Source organism: Caloenas nicobarica, chromosome 1, assembly GCF_036013445.1.
Source record: "Caloenas nicobarica isolate bCalNic1 chromosome 1, bCalNic1.hap1, whole genome shotgun sequence".
In the NCBI taxonomy this organism is placed as follows: Eukaryota; Metazoa; Chordata; class Aves; order Columbiformes; family Columbidae; genus Caloenas; species Caloenas nicobarica.
In genome coordinates, this window is record NC_088245.1 from 150,849,857 (window position 1) to 150,864,245 (window position 14,389).

The window sequence follows — 14,389 nt, forward strand, 5'->3', positions numbered from 1 at the left end:
TACTAGTGTCTGTATAATTTTCATATGATGTACATTCATTAGTTTACTGTTAAATACCACATGAGTACTTATTAGAACTCTGTGGGTCTGCACAGAACCCACATGCATGCTGAAACTATCTCACAGTCTTGAGCCCTTTTTTTAAACCATAATAAATGGCTGTCATTATGACAAGTGGCATGCAAACTTTAAATTTATTGGAAGGCAAAAGTACCGCAGAGACTTCTCCAGTTAATTTTTGTGACTACATAACATTAAACACATTTTCTTTAAGAAAGGCAGAGAATAACCTTTGACTTTTCCTCTCTTATTTGATAGAAAACAGAGTCCTCTCATTTGGTTTTGGCAAGACTGCAGGCTTGTCATTTGCAGATCTGGCTTCCAAAAACTCTGGAGACTTTGCTTTTGGCTCAAAAGGTGAGTTAAACTAGTCTGAAAGAGACACTCAGTTGAACTTCTGTTTCATGCAATATAGCTTTTGTGCACCAAATTTCTACTGATTGATTAGCTACTAGCAGTTTCTTACAAGTTTTTGTCTGGCAGAAAAACTCTGCAAAGTTTAAAATGTAAATATCTTAATTGTAGATAAAAACTTCAAATGGGCAAATACAGGAGCAGCTGTATTTGGAGAGACAGCCCATAAAGCAGATGAAGATGAAGGTGGCAGTGATGATGAGGTGGTACATAGTGATGACATCCACTTTGAGCCAATCGTGTCCTTACCAGAGGTAAGAGGACTTCTGGGATATAAAACAACATTAAGATAAGCATGTCTGCGAACACAGCAAGTTTTTAAAAAATGCTTTCCTTAACCAGCTTTGCTTTCTGTGTTGTGTGGTTTGTTCTCTGTTTCTTGCACTGCCTATGTAGAAATGTCCGCTGTTTTAAATCCTAGTATAGCTTAGCACTGGGGAGGTGCCTGGTGCATCAGTTAAACCCTTCAAAGTTTATTTCATTATACTTTGAGCGTTGATCAGTATGCAGATTTGTACACAACTTGTAAAAGCTAAAACTGATTGATTATAGCACAGTTTGAAAACCAAGGCGGGGAATGGAATAACTGTCAGTGCTAATACAACTTAGCTACGGCTTTGTATCTATGACTTGTAGATTCAGTTCTGTGAAAGCCATGCCAACTTAAATTTTTTACTCTGAGCTAGACAAGAGATTTCTATAATCACTAAGTGATAAAGATGTAGTACAATTAATCTCACCTGAAGGCTAAGAGAGCTAACTTTGTTAGTTGGAAAATAAATCATTTTTCAAGATGTACGAGAACCTTCAACTTTGAAGGTAGCCTTATAACTTACTGAGTGAAGCTTCACACAGTTGCTCATGTCTTGATTTGATATTTAGCCTTAGTGTGCCTAATAACCATTTCAAAATTTTCTGGTGTTACAGTCATTATCTGGCTTTTCTACACATAGCTTAATTGTAGATTAGTGTAATTATTGAGTAAGACAAATAAGCACAAATAAACAGTATGCAGTGTCCTTTAATTTGAACAGCAAGTCTAATGTTCATAACATGCTTTCAACCATCCTCAAAATTTAGTATGCCTTTGCTCATCTGTCATATTATGATTTCTGTGGTTTTCTTTCTTGCCTTACATGCTGCTTCTCTTCTTCAGTCTCATTCTTCCCCTCCACAAATAGCTGTTTGTCACTTATTTCTCCAGTTCTCTCAAATTTTCCTTTCCTTCAGAAGATGTGTTAACTAAGGGAGGTTAGAGGCCAGTAATATGCATACATAAAGTGAGGAGATATGGCTGTCAGGTGTCACTTTGTTATATTCAGTGTTTATTCTGTTGAAATAATACAAATATCAAGCTTTTTAATAATGTTCAAGAGGTAACACCTGGAATATTAATAGTACTGTATCTTCATTTCTCAGTGTGCACATCATTCAGCAAACCTGAAACTTTCAGTGCTACAATGAATCTCAAACAATGGAATTTGTTGGGCTCTTAAATTCTAAAAAGGCTAGATGTTTTACTCATTTTGGTATGTGATGAATATGGTGTTGGAGAAAGGAACACATTGAATAATTTTCCATTGTAATATGTCAGAATGATCGTAAGTGTACATAATGCTATTACTATAGTTGGTTATAGCAGCTTTCTGGGAAATCACAGGTACTCTGCTGGTTTTTTAGGTGGAGGTAAAATCTGGAGAAGAAGATGAAGAAATTCTCTTCAAAGAGAGGGCAAAACTTTACAGATGGGACAGAGATGCTACTCAGTGGAAGGAGCGTGGTGTTGGAGAGATAAAGATACTATTCCATACACAGAAGAAATACTACAGAGTTGTCATGAGAAGGGACCAAGTTCTTAAAGTCTGTGCAAACCATGTCATCACCAAAGAAATGAACTTAGTAGCCTCTGATACATCAAACAATGCTTTAATTTGGACAGCCACAGATTATGCTGGTGAGTTTTTTCAGGTGTTGGTTGGTTGGTTGGTTTGTTTTTTGTCTTAGGTGGTCTGTAATTTCTGTGGCTTTGTTTTTCCCTGGAGTTTATATAAGATGAAAGCTATTTGGTTTTTGACTATACTGAATAGAACTAAAGAACTTGTTCTCGGAATTATTTTCAGATGGTGAAGTAAAAGTAGAACAATTTGCAGTCAGATTTAAAAGCCAAGAGATTGCTAATTCTTTCAAGAGGAGATTTGAAGAATGCCAGCGAAGCTTGTCGGAACTACAGAAGGGACACTTATCTCTGGCAGCAGGACTGTCAAAGGACACTAATCCCGTTGTGTATTTTGAAGTTTCTGCTGATGATGAACCTTTAGGACACATAACTATGGAGCTATTTTCAAATATTGTCCCTCGAACTGCTGAAAATTTCAGAGCCCTGTGCACAGGAGAGAAAGGATTTGGATTCAAGAATTCCAGATTTCACAGAATAGTCACGGACTTTGTGTGTCAGGTAAGCGTAACAAGCAGACTCTTCATTGAGAGGATGAAAGACATCTTGACTAACAATGGCACTTCAAAAAATCACTTATACAGGATACCACATTCTTGTTGGCAGCATGAATCCAGCGTTCAGAATACTTTCATCTGCCCTCTCCCTACCAGGAGATGAGAAATGGTGCAAGCAGCACATGCTGCCCTAAGCCACACTGCTTACCTGTGTCTGCCAGGTGCATGATGCTTTAGTGTTACCTGGTGCTGCCATGTTAGTGGGGAAGCAAAAACTGAGATAGAGATCTCCTCTTAGAATGGAAAAGGGCTTGGTGCTGAACAGGAACACCAAGGAAAGTAGGGGTTCCCAAAACTACCATTCAGCCTTCTGTCTCTACAGAGAGGAACTTCCAAATGCTCATCTGCCAAGAACACCTACTTTCCAGGCTTACATTTTAGAGTATACTTTGTATATCAGATAATGTCCACTTTAAAACTGATATTCCAAATATTCGATATGCTCAAGTTTTCATCTAAAAGAAGTCTTCTAGATATCATGCAGTGGCCTGTTCCTTAAAATACTCAAATCTTTCACCAAGAGTATGGGCCTGCAGTGCATCTGAACCCCTGTGTAGACACTGTTGGTTTTAAACTTCTGCGAGCGTTTGGTAGCACTAGCAAATTCTTGATAAATACTGAAAGCTTAGGACATTGATCATAGCTAAGATAGACCCTTCCTTTCCTAAAAGTTACATAAATAATTCAATGAGCTTTTAGTGACTTGTAACAGGCAGAATGAACCAACTTCCTTACACACTACACTGATGTTCCTGCATGTCACTGCATCCCCGAAGACAAGGCATGGTCTTCTACAAACTCAGAAATAGACAGTAATATATGTATGGCTTGTCACCAGGATGAGAAATTATCCAGTCTCTTGATTAGGTGTCACCTGTGTCTTAAGTGTGCCCTTTATAGCTCTTCTGTTGAAATCTTGTGCCTTTCTGGTAAGGAAAGCAGTGTTGCTCATTTCAGGTTTAAGCTTGTTTCAGGGTATTGCATGTGCTATAAGGAGCAGACTTTAAAACAGTTAACTGCATCATGTGTACCCTGACAAAAATGAGCTTTTATCACATGTAAATAGTATATTCTAAGTTTGCTCTGCTGTGCCTTTCTCTAGGTACACTGAGAAGCTTGTCAATGAGAATTAAATCTTTGAAGGAAAGATATAACCTATACTGTTACCTTTGCATATATTCAAATCATGGGGAGCGAAAAGCTTGCTGCCTTGCAGAAAGACAGAAGGCACAGCTCACTAGCAGTAGCTGTTCTCCTGGACAAGCAGTAATGTGGCAAAAGCTGTTGCCTGCACAGAATCAAGGAGTTACTGATCATCGATACCTTAACCTTTTTTACTTGATCAGTTCTGTGCCTGTAGGGACTAAGCAAGGACAGGCCTTCAATGAGAACAATGCAGGTCCCAGCTCTCAGGGCCAAGTGATGCAAGAAGCAGGCAGTGGGAAAGCCAGGCCTAGAGGAGTGGTCACCCTGTGGAGCAAGAAGACAAAATGCTGCATTCAGAATAAACAAGGGCTAAACTTTCCACTACTGCTTGCGTTACCATGAACAAAGCTGCTGAAACTGGGAAGCCTTATAGCTAAAGTAAATATCGTGCTTGTGAAAACTGAGAATGAGTTCTTCTGAAGCAAAACCTTTACTGTTGAATGGGAGTATAATTGTGCTGTTGGTCTGTGTCTTGGGACTTGTAAGTTAATTCCGTGCCTTTTTTTCTTTTTAAGGGAGGCGATATAACTAACCATGATGGAACAGGTGGACGGTCAATTTATGGAACAGCATTTGAAGATGAGAATTTTGAAGTGAAACACACTGGCCCTGGATTATTGTCAATGGCAAATAAGGGCAGGGATACAAACAGTTCTCAGTTCTTCATAACACTTAAAAAAGCAGAACACTTGGACTTCAAGCATGTGGTATTTGGGTTTGTGAAAGATGGAATGGATGTTGTGAAAAAGATTGAATCCTTTGGTTCTCCTAAAGGGCTAGTAAATGGAAGAATTGTCATTACAGACTGTGGGCAGATATAGAATTATTGCTTTGAGAATACAGATGTTCTAGCAGTATAAATGAGTATTTAGATGTTATTGACTAATTATTTTAACTTCTTAAAATGAACACTTCTGATGTATAAATGTAAAATTACAGCTTATAGTTGGGTTTTTTATGTGTTCAAATTGATTTTTTTTTTTGCATGTTAAATAAAAAGTTCAGACACTGGCATATTTCAGGTGTATTTGTGTTATCCTGACATATTTGTATTAAATGTCAAATTTTAAAAATTAAATCTTAGTCTTGTTAAAATAAATGTCTTCACTTTGCTTTGTTTCAAAAAGAAAAACTTGCATAATTTGGCTTCCTGCTCTCATAAATCTGTTTCACATATGCAAATTGTAGGTGCTAATTGCCAGTCACTAAACTGAAGGCTTTTGAAACTTTCTGCACATCAGAGTAAGCATTGAGGCAGGCAGTGGGTAGATGCTGGTTTGTGCTGTCTGGAGTCTCTGAAGAGCCAGCGTTTGACAGCTAGAGAATAGTTCTTAAATGTTTTGATGGGATATTTTGCTAGAGAAGTATACCAACTGGGTTTTTTTGTACATAGAATATTTCTAAATAACTTGGTTTAGTGAAGTCTACGTAACATGGGGATTCCATCTGATGCTGTGGTATAACTCGCTGTTGCTGAAGAGCTCTCCTGCCTTTCAGCCTGTTTATCAGCTGTTTCCCGGAGCAGATTTCTGACCTCGCTGCAGAGCTGAGTGACTGTAGCTCAGATGTGCCTGGGTTATTTTATCTTCTAAAGCTTTGTCTCTCGGTAGTGAATATGCACGAATGAATGTGGCTTTTTTACAACTTACGGTCTACAGCTCAGTGCTGGCATTATCAAAGTGTGTTGTGGGTTTTTTTTTTTTTTCAAGGTAACCAATTTAATGTTTTGATTGGTAAGCTGGAAATACGTAACTTGTATATTCAGCTTTATTTTTTCTGTTGTTTTTAGGGATAGTAGGAGTACTTCTTCCCTAAAGCTCATACAAAAGCGTTAGCCTGCTGTGGCTGGTCGAGAGAGGTTCTCTTCTCCCTCTACGCTGCCCTGGTGAGACCGCATCTGGAATATTGTGTCTAGTTCTGGGCCCCTCAGTTCAAGGACAGGGAACTGCTGGAGAGAGTCCAGCGCAGGGCAACAAAGATGATGAAGGGAGTGGAGCATCTCCCTTATGAGGAAAGGCTGAGGGAGCTGGGTCTCCTTAGCTTGGAAGAGACTTGAGGGGTGACCTCATTAATGTTTATAAATATGTAAAGGGTGAGTGTCATGAGGATGGAGCCAGGCTCTTCTCGGTGACAACCAATGATAGGACAAGGGGCAATGGGTACAAACTGGAACACAAGAGGTTCCACTTAAATTTGAGAAGAAACTTCTTCATGGTGAGGGTGACGGAACACTGGAACAGGCTGCCCAGGGAGGTTGTGGATTCTCCTTTTCTGGAGACATTCAAAACCCGCCTGGACACATTCCCGTGTAACCTCACCTAGGTGTTCCTGCTCCGGCAGGGGGATTGGACTAGATGATCTTTTGAGCTCCCTTCCAATCCCTAACATTCTGTGATTTTGTGCGAGGCCGGGGCACCGGCCCCTCTGCGGGCAGCAGGAGAGGGAGGCCGGAGCCGCAGGAAAGCGCAGTCCCGCCGGGGAGAGGGAAACAGTCATTTCAGGGGTTCGCCGGTCCCGTGAAGGCGGGTGCGGCGGTGGCAGGGCGCGGGTCGGGGCGACAGCTGCCCCGTTCTGGCTCCTCGGGCAGGAGCCGCCAGCTCCCGTCGCCCAGGGGAACTGACGCGCCCCGCCCGTTCCCAACGGCCGGTGGGAGCGTGTGCGCGTGCGCCCGGAACGCCGATCGCGCGCCGCCTCCCGCGCCTGCGCGCACCGCCCGCGGGTGGCGGCGGTTTGTTCGAGCGCATCGCTGCGCAATGGCGGGGTCCGGACTCGGCCTCGGTGTGGGCCCCGGCCGCTCCGCCCAGTGTCTGCAGCGGCGCTACCTGCGGGGGCCGGCGCGGGTGAGACGGGAGAGCCGGGGGGTACGTGCCTGGGGAGGGAGGTGGGCGGCGTGGGGGGAGGAGGGGGAGGAGATAAGTCGTTCCCTCTCGCCAGGTGCTCTCCCTTGGGGCTCACGGTAAACACTGTGGTGTGACAGACGCGTACAGTATCAGAGCCAGAGAAAGGATTTAAACGAGCTTCAGGAGCTTACGTGTAAAGTATGTTAGATCTAATCATGCCCCCGACCCTTTCTCTGTCCTGGTTGCATTACAGTGGAAGTCGTAGACCCGTAGAATGTCCTGAGTTGGAAGGGACCCACAAGGATCATCGAGTCCAACTCCGGTCTAAGTGCTAAAGATTCATCCTTGGCTGAACTTGAAATTTCTCTGGAAATTGCAATTCCAAATTGTGTGCATTCCCGAAGCACGCTCTGAGCAGTTCGGCACTTAGTTTTTGTCTCGAACCTTCTGATGCCTGCTAGTTGAGCAAGATTATATGTGAAACCTCTTAGAAGCAGTATAGTGGGCATGTATGAAATATATATAATAGGAAAACTAATTTCTTTCATATCTCTCTTGCTACAGCAATCGCTAGCCTTATTTAGAATGCGTTTGGAGTGTTTGGTTTTTTGTAAAGCCTAGTGATTAGCTCTGTTTTCAGGGAGCAGGGAATTGTTCCTTGTCTAGTTAAGAGGAGTTAGGAGAATCAAAGGAAAATCAAGTTAAGAGAGGAGAATCAAAGCTATCGTTCACAAGAGACTGCCACAATGACGAGACAGTAAACTGTGATTGGTATCACTTCCTTGCTGAGGTAAAGCAATGCTATCTCACACCAGAGAATGCCAGGTTCTTTGCACCGACTTGAATGAAAGAACTGGATTGTGATGCCTCTGTTTCCATCACTTGTGCTGATATAAGTGTTTATGGGTCTACACGGTGGATTAGGAAAATGATCTGCCTGAAAATCCAGCAACCAAGACCCCCCTGCCTTGACATGCTGGTGTTTCAAAAATCTTTGACACTTCGTAGAAGGAACACTCACTGTCTGTGCACTTTATTTTGTCTGGTGTGTCTTTCCTTGAGACAGATTTTTACAGTTCCTTTGTTGCATCTGTGCTCCATGGGTCAAATGCTTCCAGTGTGCCCAGGGCATAACAGACCTTAAGTGTTATAACTCATGCTGAAAGGGAAGTAATATGTTGTAAAAATTCCCATGAGCACACAAAGATTGAGAGATATTGAAAACTGGATCTGAGACACACACGTGTTTGGATTGGGAGATCAAGCTGGTCCTGGGAATCATCAAGTAAACACAGAAACCAGCCTTTTTTTTTTTTTCTGAGGAAGTGTGGCTTGACATTTTAGGATCAGAAACCGTCCCAAATGTGAGGTGAAAATTTTAGTTCTTTAGCAACTAAAATCTGAATGTATCTGCTCTTAGTTCCTCCAGAAGGATTTGCAATTCAGGTGGCATTTTGTGGTACCCTAGGTCTTGTGTTTTTCTTAGGGAATATTCTGCTTTGAACTACAGAACTGTTCTTTAAAGAAAAATAATTTTCAAAAGCTATTTTTAAAAAACTATCACTGGGGTGTTAAAGTGTAATGCTTGCGAGGAAGGACATGCAAGATTTGTTTGTGCTTTTTCTTATGTCATTATAAAACAGCATGTATGTACAAGAAAATACAGGAGTTAGTAGCCTAAGACTTATGTCATTTGTTTTTTTAGAATGTAGTTACAAGTTAATAGGAAAAAGAGAAGCAGGAAACTTCAACATAAAATGCCTAGATGCAAAGATAGATGGCACTGTTTCTGTGATTACCTAATCCTACTTTTATGCCCTTATTTTATGTCACTGTCTCCATAGTTTCTTAAATATTTTAATAAAATATTCATAGTGTTATATATTATTAGACTGGGGGGGATATGATTACCTCTTTATATTAATGTGAGAGGCATTTATATATTAAAAAAAACCCACTTCTCTTTTCAAAGTCAGTAGTTTGTAGTAAGTTCTGTCACAAGATGTTGTAACTATTAAACAAGTGAGTTGTAACATACATTTTCCCTGAAAATTCTGACTATATTGTGGTGGTTTTGTACTTTCTTTTAGGATTGCCTTTCAGGAGCATTACATACTGGATATAAGAGTAGAAGCTCCCTTGAATACAAAGGTAATACCAAACAATGTTGTTTTGATGTCTTTTTCAGGGAAAATATATACTAAAACTATATCATTCCTAAATTTAAGTTGTCTTGTATTTTCCTCATTTTAACTGGTAGTCATTCTTGATCAGGGGTTTGTGATATCTGGGAGCCAGCCTGGGAATTTTAACATTCACAGGAGGAGCACAAAGGATGCTTTAGAACGATGGTTCCCAACTTGTTTGTGTTTAAGTCCTGCTTGAAGCAGTTAGTAGCAGTCCACCTCATAATGCATACATTTGGCTTTAATTTAAAGATATATATACACATCTGATATTTAGAATGTCTTTAGGCGTCTTGAGAAACACATGTTGCTGGTGCACACAAACAGCAGGGTGAAACAATTTATTTATCAAACTTCGGTTATAGAAAAGTTAATATATGAAGGCAAGCTGTAAAACTTCAGAAAGACGAATCTAGTTTGAAAACTAAGTAATTCTTCCTATAGTTCAAGCTGTTATAATTATTCATTCGTCAGGCTGCGTAAGTGGTTTTTTTGGTTCTTAAATGTACACAATTACACGACAAGCATTTCTCGTAAGCCCTTGTTGATTTCTTAATGTCAATTTCTCAAATGAAAAATAAAATTATTTCTATATTCCAGGCGACATGGACAGCTCACTGGAAAATACGACTATGTCTTTATCCAAATGTTCTTTAGTGTCAGAATTTACTGGAAGTGGAAGAGAGAACAGCATCAGGTCTTCTAGTGATTTCCTACGAAGTTCTAAAGACTGGGATTGGTAAGAGGTGTTTTCTGCTCTCCTTTATCATGTATTATCTCCAATAATTCAAATAAACCATGAGTAAACAATACATTTGGATTGCACAGATCCAGAAGTTGGTTTAAGATTCTTGTTTTCTTGTTCAATAAAGAACTGTTTGTGGCTGATGTATGAAATACTGGGAATGGTGATTTTTATGAGGAGTATTGTCTCACTCGTTTTCTAATACGTGTGTGTTGGAATTGCCAATGGGATACGGGGATTATATAAATTGAACTGGTGATATAAACTAGTTACTGCTACTACTTTTAAGTCAGCAACATTACTAAGTGTTGTGTTTAAAATCCTGTAAATAATAATGTCTTTCTATCCAAATGATCTAACTCTGCTATTTGCTACCAGTCAAATATAAAAATCTTAGATCAAGCAATGTTTACACATTTATACAAACTTCTTTCAGTGCTTTATATGTAGTATGTTAGAAGGGGACTGAGTAATTTCAAAATATTGCTTTTTTTGTATTTTTTTTTAGTTTGGATGATGAGCAAGATTCTTTTTGTGATTTAAGTGGTTTAGAAATAGAAGAAAAGACCATTAATGGCTCTGAAACTGATGCAGTTCAAAATACATCTATATATGTGGAAACAGGTAATAAATATTGAATTTTTAATATTTTTACAATTCTGTGTGAAGTATAACATGTAATGTAAAAAATGTTCTAGTACATTTATTTCTTTTCAGTTCAGAAATACAATAATCAGCTAAAATGCATTTTAATTTGGGGATTTACCCTTTCATGCAAGTATGAGTAGCTCCTTCAGAATTAGTTTAGGAGGTCCAGACATACTTAGCGCAATGCTAACATATATTTTAAAAAGAAAAATCAAGCTTTTATGAAACTGGTTGCCAGGTGACTATAATACGAATGAAGAAGCTGGTTGGGTTTGGGGTTTATTTGTTTGTTTTGTTTTAAGTAGCTAGCTGCATTAACAGATACTACAACTCTGCTATGTCGGATGTCTTTTGTTGGTTTAAGGATTGAAAACTGGCAGTGGGGAGAGAGAGAGTGTTTTCTGTTGTTCAGTTAGGTCAGGAAATCCTAACTGGAAGACTGTAGCCGGGTCCAGCTGTCATTAATTCACTGCAAATGTTTGAAAATGCTGCTGCAATTGGAGGAATCTGTGAATCAGCGTAGCTCTGACTTGTGTGGAGAGTTTTAGGTTTAGAAGAACATAGCTGAATTCTTTTGAAAGTGTATGTGGAAATGCAGAGACAGACAGCCTGCCAGCCAAGAACCCCAGAAAGGAGCTAAAAGGAATCTCAGAAGCCAGGTGGAACAGATCAATAGAACTGTAACAGACTGCCACCAAGAGTTGTATTAAATGGGTGGGGAGAGTATAAGAACAGTTCTGTGAAAACACATGCTTTCTGAAAAGAAGAAAAAAATTGGACTGCAACAGGAAAAATTTAGCTTACAGTGTTTGGGATCAAAGGTAAAATAAATACAAAGCTCTGATAAATAGGTCCCTTCCGACCTGGTATTCTATGATTCTATGATTTGTTACAGATACACCTACTTTTTTTTTCTGGTTTATTTTCCATTTTTTCTTTCCCCCCGTTATGATTTGTGTGCAATTGTACTAGTTATGCTCTACTTCTTTACTCTGGGACCAGACACACTGTAGGAGAACAACAGATTTTGTTTCTTGTCCTGCTCCAGCTGTGAAAGGTGATCAACCACAGGGCTGCCAGATGCATACCACCAATTAGCCCTGATTACATCAATTGCTTTTCTAGTAATCTTTTTCCTGTTTCTTGATGCTCCTTCTTATTATCCTTCTTTTCTACAGTTGCCAAATAAACAACCTATCCCTAATTACTTTTTCCTCATTGGCTTGAGTTTTGCTACATCTGTACGTTTGGTGGCAGCTCAGCCCCACACAACTGCTTGCTCACTCTCCCCTCCCCAGCATGAAGTGAGAGAAGGTAAAAGTGAGAAAACTGCAAATTGCTTGAGAGTCCAACACAGAGCCACAAAGATGATTAAGGGAGTGGAGCATCTCCCTTATGAGGAAAGGCTGAGGGAGCTGGGTCTCCTTAGCTTGGAGGAGACTTGAGGGATGACCTCATTAATGTTTATAAATATGTAAAGAGTGAGTGTCATGAGGATGGAGCCAGGCTCTTCTCAGTGACAACCAATGATAAGACAAGGGGCAATGGGTACAAACTGGAACACAGGAGGCTCCACTTAAATATGAGAAGAAACTTCTTCATGGTGAGGGTGCCAGAGCACTGGAACAGGCTGCCCAGGGAGGTTGTGGAGTCTCCTTCTCTGGAGACATTCAAAACCCACCTGGACGCCTTCCCGTGTAACCTCATCTGGGTGTTCCTGCTCTGGCAGGGGGATTGGACTAGATGATCTTTCAAGGTCCCTTCCAATCCCCAACATTCTGTGAGATAAAGACACTTTAATAGGTAAAGCAAAAACTGCTTGTGCAAGCAAAGCCAAACAAGGGATTCATTTACTGCTTCCCATGGGCAGGGATGTGTTCAGCCATTTCCAGGAAAGCCAGACTCCATCACGTGTAATGGTTACTTGGGAAGGCAAATGCCATCACTCCAAACATCCCCCCTTTCTCTTTCTTCCTGCAGCTTTTATTGCTGAGCATGGTGCCATATAGTCTGGGGTATCTCTTTGGTCAGTTGGTGTCAGCTGTCCTGGCTATGTCCCCTCCCAGATTCTTATGCACCCCCAGCCTCCTCACTGGTGGGGTGGTGTGAGAAACAAAAAAGCCCTTGATGCTGTGCAAGGCCTGCTCAGCAATAACTAAAACAATCCTGTGTTATCAACAGGGTTTTGGTCACAGATGCAAAACACAGCACCATATGAGCTACTATGAAGAAAATTAACTCTATCCGACCTAAAACCAGCACAGTACCCAAACTTATATTTCTGATACTGTCACCTAGGTAATCTTGGCCTGATGTGGTACCTAGGTGCCATTGGCCTTTCCAGATATCTCTTCCCCAAAAGATCACAATACTTCCATTCAATTATCTGTGAATTTTGGCTATTTTACTGTTTATGGAATCTAGCCATTCCTTCACTTTGCTATCTGCAACTTTCATCAGCTTCTTACACTGTAATTTGTGTAATCTGTGTAGGACATAGTTTTATTTATAAAACTTCATTGATCAGTGATCGATTCAAACAAATCATGGAACACAGCTTTGATCAATTCTCTGTAATTCTTTAAGAGATTACTTTCTCATTTTGATACCTCTTGCTCTACACTTGTCACTCTAAATGCGTAAAATAAGTTTTCGCTGCCTTGGAACAACAATCATGTCATTATTTATCTAGGACTAGTTTTTTAATGTAAAATGGGTTTTTCCTTTCCATAGGCAGCACCTTACCATCCCATTTGGGTGCAAATACACAAGAAAATAGTGACCAAAATATTACCAATGCTTTGGCAAGGAGAATTGTGAATGAAGCTGATGTTCAAGTATGCAGTAGTCAAGGCTTAATACCACCTCACATCAGTCAAATTTATGATGAATTATTTGTCATACATCAAAAGCTCCAGGTAAGAACTGGAATAATCTTAAAAATTTTGTTGAGTAATGTTTCAAAGATTCTCACTTTTGATAGAGAATTCAGAAATTACTCATATACTAAATCACTATTACTTATATACTAAAGCTTAATTACTTATACACTAAAGCTTTTACTATTACTTAATCACAATTATTTATATACTAAAACTCTGTCATCATCTACCTCTTCCCCTGAATTAATTCACTGGTTTGTTAGTGGTGCTTTGACTTGCACAGTGGGTAGATTTCAGCTTGAGGGAGTGCTTGCCTTCATGGCCTTCTGCAAAAACTCTCCGTTTTGAGTAATCTTTCCTTTTTTGCTGCTGGGGAATCATGACAGTTCATCCCCTACCAGGCCTAGGCCACAAATAGAAGAACCTACTATATGGCTTTATTCTGTAATAGCTCCCACGAATCTGCTAGACTCCTTGCCAGGATTGTCTTTTGTAAAAATAATTTTTATCCTTTTTTTTCCTCACCACTCTTTCAGGGATGCTTCTCACTAATTGAAGAAACAACACAACAATCTAGTGCTCAGGATAGAGAGTTGCATCAGGCTCTGTTTTGTCTTACAGTTAATGCCATTATCCAAGTCTTTTGGAAGCCAAAACCTGAGCTTAATTATCTAGATTTATACCTGAAAAACTGTGTAGGGTTGAATTTTGTATTTTAGGAAGCTGAACCATCCCAACACACTTCAAAATCATGTAGGTTAATGTGTAGGGAAACTGAACATAGATGTCCATCAGGATACTTTTCATTAGTAACCTATTGTGTAACACTGTATCATTTTACAAAAAGTTAAGCAAATCTCTGAGAGAGAAAATTCAAATTCAGTATAAATTGTAATA

The 14,389-nt window shown here is 39.9% G+C and overlaps 2 protein-coding genes across 5 annotated transcripts in view; both read left to right on the plus strand.

Moving 5' to 3' along the window:
- The window catches only part of RGPD4 (RANBP2 like and GRIP domain containing 4), a 33,454-nt gene extending 28,246 nt beyond the window's left edge, over positions 1-5,208 (plus strand). For all 3 annotated transcript variants that reach the window (XM_065626817.1, XM_065626818.1, XM_065626819.1), the window contains 5 exons: positions 319-417; positions 586-728; positions 2,155-2,428; positions 2,595-2,929; positions 4,707-5,208. In XM_065626817.1, the coding sequence (XP_065482889.1) occupies positions 319-417; positions 586-728; positions 2,155-2,428; positions 2,595-2,929; positions 4,707-5,012 (1,157 nt within the window). In that variant the 3' untranslated portion in view covers positions 5,013-5,208. The remainder of the gene's footprint in view (positions 1-318; positions 418-585; positions 729-2,154; positions 2,429-2,594; positions 2,930-4,706) is intronic.
- A 1,726-nt stretch (positions 5,209-6,934) lies between these two features.
- The window catches only part of CCDC138 (coiled-coil domain containing 138), a 37,465-nt gene continuing 30,010 nt past the window's right edge, over positions 6,935-14,389 (plus strand). Inside the window, exons 1-5 of one of the 2 annotated variants that reach the window (XM_065650857.1) lie at positions 6,935-7,052; positions 9,122-9,182; positions 9,818-9,956; positions 10,471-10,586; positions 13,344-13,528. In XM_065650857.1, coding sequence (XP_065506929.1) covers positions 6,945-7,052; positions 9,122-9,182; positions 9,818-9,956; positions 10,471-10,586; positions 13,344-13,528 — 609 coding nt within the window. In that variant the 5' untranslated portion in view covers positions 6,935-6,944. The remainder of the gene's footprint in view (positions 7,053-9,121; positions 9,183-9,817; positions 9,957-10,470; positions 10,587-13,343; positions 13,529-14,389) is intronic. The other variant, XM_065650865.1, reaches the window with a different exon arrangement.